The sequence below is a fragment of the Saccopteryx leptura genome, chromosome 1, assembly GCF_036850995.1.
Source record: "Saccopteryx leptura isolate mSacLep1 chromosome 1, mSacLep1_pri_phased_curated, whole genome shotgun sequence".
Lineage (NCBI taxonomy): Eukaryota > Metazoa > Chordata > Mammalia > Chiroptera > Emballonuridae > Saccopteryx > Saccopteryx leptura.
Window position 1 is genome coordinate 14,022,868 of NC_089503.1, and position 6,000 is coordinate 14,028,867.

A 6,000-nucleotide genomic window follows, 5' to 3' on the forward strand; every position below is an offset into this window, starting at 1 on the left:
GAATGTATAGAAATTGTTGGATAAATTTTGGTCATCACATTTATACCTCATCTCTTTTGATAGCCATAAGTGTACAGTGACATGTTCAGGAATTATAGTGTTATCCCAATTTTTTTTTTAGTTTTTTTTTCTTTTCCTTTTTTCTCAATTCCTCCACCTCCCTATACCCATCTCCCACCCCCACCCAACAGCTGTCAGCCTGCTCTCTATCTATGAGTCTGTCTCTATTTTGCTTGTTAGTTTATTTTGTTCATTATACAGTGGTATCCCAATTTTAAATTTAAAAAATCTGAAAGTGATTTAGCCATTATCCTACAGAGCCCATGTCATAATCAAGCACGAGTTTTGAGGACTCTAAACCCACAAATTTTCCATCTCTTAGGCTGTTTCCCTGACATTAAAAAGAAACAGTAATATCTCAGGTTATTTCTCATTTCCTTCATTTAGGTTCACAGTCCAGCCTGGATGAAGTGATAAAAAATCTTGTAGCTATTAAATCCGGCCAGGTCAAGCTAAAACAATGCGTCCTCTTTATGATCTCTGGAACAGCAAAGAAATTGGTTCCTTCCCTGCTGGATGCCCAGAAGTTATCACCTGATGGTGGTGCATACAATTCCACAACAGTTCTGTAAGTTTGACAGAAGCCACTCTGCTTTGCTCAGCTCTGTCACTGCTGTAGGAGTTCGTGTATTGGTTTTCTGACTGCTGCTGCAAAAAAAATCACCTCAAACTGAGGTGGCTGAAAACCACAGAAAGTTATTCTCTCACAGAGAATAGAAGAGGCTGGAAGTCTGAAGGGAGGGTGTTGGCAAGCCAGTGTTCCCTTTAAAGCCTGTAGGAGAGAATCCTTCTTTGCCTCTTCCAGCTTCTGGTAGCTCTAAGCATTCCTTGGCTTGTGGCTGCATCACTCAAGTCTCTGATTTTACACTCACATGGCCTTCTCCTCTGTGCATGTGTCTTCTCTTCTGCCTGTTATAAGGATTGCCATTGGATTTAAGGTCCAGGATGATTTCAGGTTGAGATCCTTAATTTCTTTACATCTGCAAAGACCCTTTTCAAAAGAAAGTCACATTTTCAGGTTCCAACTTCTCTTCCAGCTCTTGCTTGGACTCCTTTTTTTTTTTTTTTTTTTTTTTACCAATTTTCCTGCAAAGTAGCCAGAGTAAACTTCTTGTAAAAACTATAAATTAGAACATATCTCTCCCTTCTTAAAAGACTCTGTTACTTCCCATCTCACCTTGAAATAATTCCAAACTCCTTCACAGCCTTAGAAGAGCCAGCATTCATTGACATTTTAGACCTTATCTCTTTTGCTTACTTCCCCAACAACGCTGGTCTTCCTAGATGTTGATCATCATGGCTCATGGCAGCCTCACCTCCACCCTGCCCACTCTACACACACGACTTCTTTTGTTATTCAGGACTTCTCAAATGGCACACTACCAAAGAGTGTTAGCTAAACCACTCACCTAAGGTCACTTCCTAGTTATTTTGCACATATGATCCAGTTTTATATTCTTTATAGCAATTTGTGATCATTTGGAATTAGCTAACTTAGTCAACTTACATACTTATTTGATGTTTGAACTCTCTTAATGCAACAATGCAACCTCCCCCCAACCCAGAGCAGATACCTTCTCTGTCTTGTTCAATGATAGAGACTCACAATTAGAACAGCAAGCACCTAGTACAGAGTAGGTGCTTAATAAATTCCTGTTTAGTGAATTCACAGAACAGAAGATTTCCAAAAGAGAGGATTTTTAACAAGTTTTACCTTTTCTCCCATTGAGGTCTAGTTAAACACTGAAGAGAGTTAAAAACTGATGGTGGAGATTTGATCTGGAGACTCCCCGTCCCTGTGGCCCTCTGTGGGTTACCATGCATGGAAAAGCTTTAGTCACACTGTATCACACATTACACCAGAAAAGCACTTGCATATCTTTAATCTCATTTGATTCTCTTGCCCATCCCATAGACAAGGTAGGAGATATTATCCCCCTTTTCATACCAGAAAACAAGCTCAGATGATGCTATAGCCCGTTCAGGTCACGTGGAAGGAAGGTCAAGGCAAAACTGGGGCTTGAGTCTCTATCTTCTAGTTCTACACTGTGGGCTCTTTTCAGGACACCCCACAGAACCCCCTTACAACAGAGCAGAAACTTTCAGACATCATGTTCTGTACCTGAGGGGCCACCTGCAGTCCACATCACTGCCCCCTATGGACTTGAACTTCCCCACAGTGGCCAGGGGCCCTCCGCCACCAGTATTCTAAGAGTCCATGGTTCTCAGCTCTGACTTTACGGATTGCTCGCCTCTGGTTTGGGGCACTTGTTTATTTGCTCTGAAACCTTTCCCTTCTGGGTAAAAGGAAGATAAGAACACTTGCCCTATCCAGCTTGGAGGTTATGTTCAAGGCCAAGTGAAGCAATTGCAGCTTATTTCTCTGGGGTGCTTATTCTCTCCTCGGTCCGGTTCCAGCACCGATATCCATGGGCTCCTGTAAGCCTCATAATGATTCTAGGAGGCAAGTGTGCTTCTCATTCATATTTATTAGATGACAAAAGAAAGGGAGAGATGAAATCATCAGCCCCAAATCACACAAGTAGTCAGTTGATGAACACAAGCAGCCTGGCTGTAGAACACCGACCATTAATTATATGCTGCAATTTGCCTCCTGGGATTATCTGGAGGGAAACAAATATAATACTTCCCCATATGTGTGCTATTATGGGCTATTATTTTTCTTCATTCTCAATAGCAAACAAAAAATGTTCAAACTCTCATCCCTGGATGTCACCCACGCTGCCCTGGTGGATAAATTCTGGAGTTTTGGCGGCAATGAGAAGAGCCAGAGATTCATCGAGCGCTGTATCCAGAACTTCCCCACCTTCTGTCTGCTGGGACCTGAGGGGACTCCTGTGTCCTGGGACCTGATGGACCAGACAGGAGAGCTGCGAATGGCCGGCACCGTGCCTGAGTACCGAAGACACGGTCTTATTTTTCATGTCATCAGGGCCCAGGTCCAGGCTCTGGAGAAATTTAACTTCCCCATGTATTCTCATGTGGATAGAGCCAACCACGCCATGCACAAAGTGTGCTTCAAACTGTCATTTGTCCCCATGCCTGCTGACTGGAACCAGTGGAAATATGAGCCTCTGTGAGGCAGTCCTGAATAAAAAATGGTGTTGGATGGGACGGTTATGTGGCAAGAGGAACATATGGTGGATAAAGAGAAACAATCAATTGGAATCAGTGGAAATGACGTGGTTTCTGAGCACTGGGGAAAGACAGTGCTGGGTGACGCACAGGACGGCCTCCGTCCTTATGCTCATCCCTCACAGAGTCCCATCGTTTCCTCGGGAGGACGCTGTCCAGCGGCCCACGCCCCTCACTGCAGGACTTTCAGCGCACTTCATGATCAGTCACGTGTTGTCCTATCTTGCTCTTCCTGGAAGTCTGGCTCATTGACCCTGGCCAATTGGCCAGGAGGTGGTAACATTTTGTGCAGCACTCTGATTTTACTCTCTGGTTTTTTTTTTGTTTTTTTTCTTTCTCTGGACAGTGGCCTGTCTTTTCAACAGGTCATCCTTTCCCAGGTCACTTCTTAAGCTTTATATTAAATCATGAGAAATGCAATGCACAACCTAAATAATATGAGGGCAGGAAGCAAGTGAACTCAGTTCAGATGGAGAAAGCCAAATACTGTATGATTTCACTCATGAGTGAGATATTTTTAAAAAGTGAACAAAACAAATGTGATAGATGCAGACTATAGGTTATTGGTTATCAGACAGAAAGGGTTGGGGAGGGGGGAGGCAAAATGGTAAATGGAGTCAACTGTATACTGACAGATGGAAACCAAAACTTTGGTGGTGAGAGCGCTGTCGTGTATACAGATGCCAAGTTATAACACTGTACACCTGAAACTCATAGGATGTTACAAATCAGTGTCAGTGCAATTTAAAAAGGGAGACAGAAAGAGTATGAATGTTTAGTGAGAAGATTGGATGGCAGAACCCACGCATACCACAAACCTTTGCTGAGCACAGTGTTAGGCACTGTGCTGGTGCAGCTATGAGGGTGAGCAGAACAGATGATTCCTAACTGTGCACACCTCATAAGTAAAGCGTCTACGGAAAGAGATGGAGATCACCAGTGCCATCACATAAGTCAACTCATTCTGAGAAAATTCGAGGTGTGTAAAGGATAAAGTGAAAGTAGCTACAGATCCGTGTAAGATAGACTCTTGACTTGCGGAGGTAGGAGGAGGCTCCTGTTAGAGAAACAGGAGGCAGCATGGTCTAAGCAGCTGTATTAGAAAGAAGATGAGGTTTGTAAGATCCTTAGTTTTACCTTGAAGTGGTTGTGACTCACTCAGGCAAGACACAAAACACCTGACCAGCCTATCTTGCAGACATGTTCACAAGCAATCGACATGCTTTCGGTCAGGGTGCTCTGTAACCTGTAAAAGTTCATAACCTTATTCTTTAAAGAAAACGTCCAGCAGAAACCCTTGACCCCTTCTAACAGTTTCATGGTCTCTAGGGAATCTCAGCGGGTCTCAAAATGATATTATCGTCTCTATGTCAGATGGAGTCCCTTCTCCTCTCCAGTTCCCCACCCTCCCTGCTCCAGGACCTGCTCCCATCTCCCACCCTCTACTCTCTTTTCCCATGCTCTTTTCACTGCCAGAGCTTAAAAATAACACATTATTCAAAACCATTCTCCAAAGCGTCTCCTATCATAGAGCCTTCCCTAAAATGTCCAATTTGAAAATGATTTCTCTCTCCTGTGAACTCCTCCATCATTTTACTCATACCTTTCTGGGGGACTCCCATTCGTCTAAGTCTACATTCTTTCAAATAGTTGGGAAGGGGGGTTAGGGGTTGTTCTTGTTTGTTTGTTTGTTTGTTTGTTTTTTGCACAGCTGCTGGCATAAGAAGGTCATTGACCTTAAGGGAAGAGGTGTTTTGCTCCTAGATGATGCGAAGGCAACATAGTGGAGTAGACACCCATGGCAATCTCGAATTGGGTTAAGCAGTTGAGAAGGGCTCTGATGTGGACATTTTCTTTAATGGTAGAGTTAAATAATTTCATTTATTTCCATTTTATAGTATAATCTATAAATCTAAATCTTCTAAAGGTAAAAAAAAAAATTCATTTTCCACCAAGAAAAAGGCCCAGGAGAAAAAGGGAGGGGGGGGTTAAGGAGAAGTAGAGTACAAAGAAGTGGGTAAAAAAAAATTTTCTTCAGAGAACTTTGTCATGTTCCAAGGATGGCAGAAATGACTTTGGAGGGTGACATTAGAGGGAGTGACAACGTAAAAACCTATAAAAAAAAATCCTCTCCTTGATAAAGGTAACAAGAACACTGGAAAAGTTGTCAAAATTAATTTTATTTCAGAACTCTAAAAATTAACCCAAAGTATGCATCAATTCAAGGAGTATTTTATTCCAGAAAATGGCTGACTCTTGGTAAGAATGATGAGCTTTATGGGGCTGTAACTTGTCCTGTCCCCATCACTGTTTCCCCGTCACCATTTCTCCAACTTTTCAGAACCATGTTAACCAACAGCCTTGTAATCTCGGTGAAAACCTGCAGCCTAGGAGCTACTGGAAAGGGCAGAATGTACTTGGAACCGCCCCAAGCAGCCTTTTCAGAGTTTTTCTTTATAGGATTTGAGTCTTCTAATTATATCTAAGAAATCTAGAAGACTACATGTGTATAGGGGTATGTACATGCCTAGGACTATGTGCATGCCCAGGAAATCACAGAGAAGGATCTAAGCCCTCACCTCTGCCTGACCTTGAGGCCGTCCACACACAGGAAGTGACGGTTAAAGTGGAGGTGCGCTGCCCGCCTGCACATCAAAGACATGCCTCCACACAAAGGCAGAATCCTTCTGCAAAGGCGGGGAGAGTACTGGTTCCAGTCATTGAAGGAAACCACTTGGTTGACCACAAAGCTCACTGATCAGAAACTGTTGTGACCACACGAGA

The 6,000-nt window shown here is 43.0% G+C and overlaps 1 protein-coding gene across 2 annotated transcripts in view; it reads left to right on the forward strand.

Moving 5' to 3' along the window:
- LOC136389611 (glycine N-acyltransferase-like) overlaps positions 1-5,268 on the forward strand; it is a 29,453-nt gene extending 24,185 nt beyond the window's left edge. For both annotated transcript variants that reach the window (XM_066361453.1, XM_066361461.1), the window contains 2 exons: positions 448-628; positions 2,759-5,268. In XM_066361453.1, the coding sequence (XP_066217550.1) occupies positions 448-628; positions 2,759-3,161 (584 nt within the window). In that variant the 3' untranslated portion in view covers positions 3,162-5,268. The remainder of the gene's footprint in view (positions 1-447; positions 629-2,758) is intronic.
- Positions 5,269-6,000: the final 732 nt, after the last annotated feature.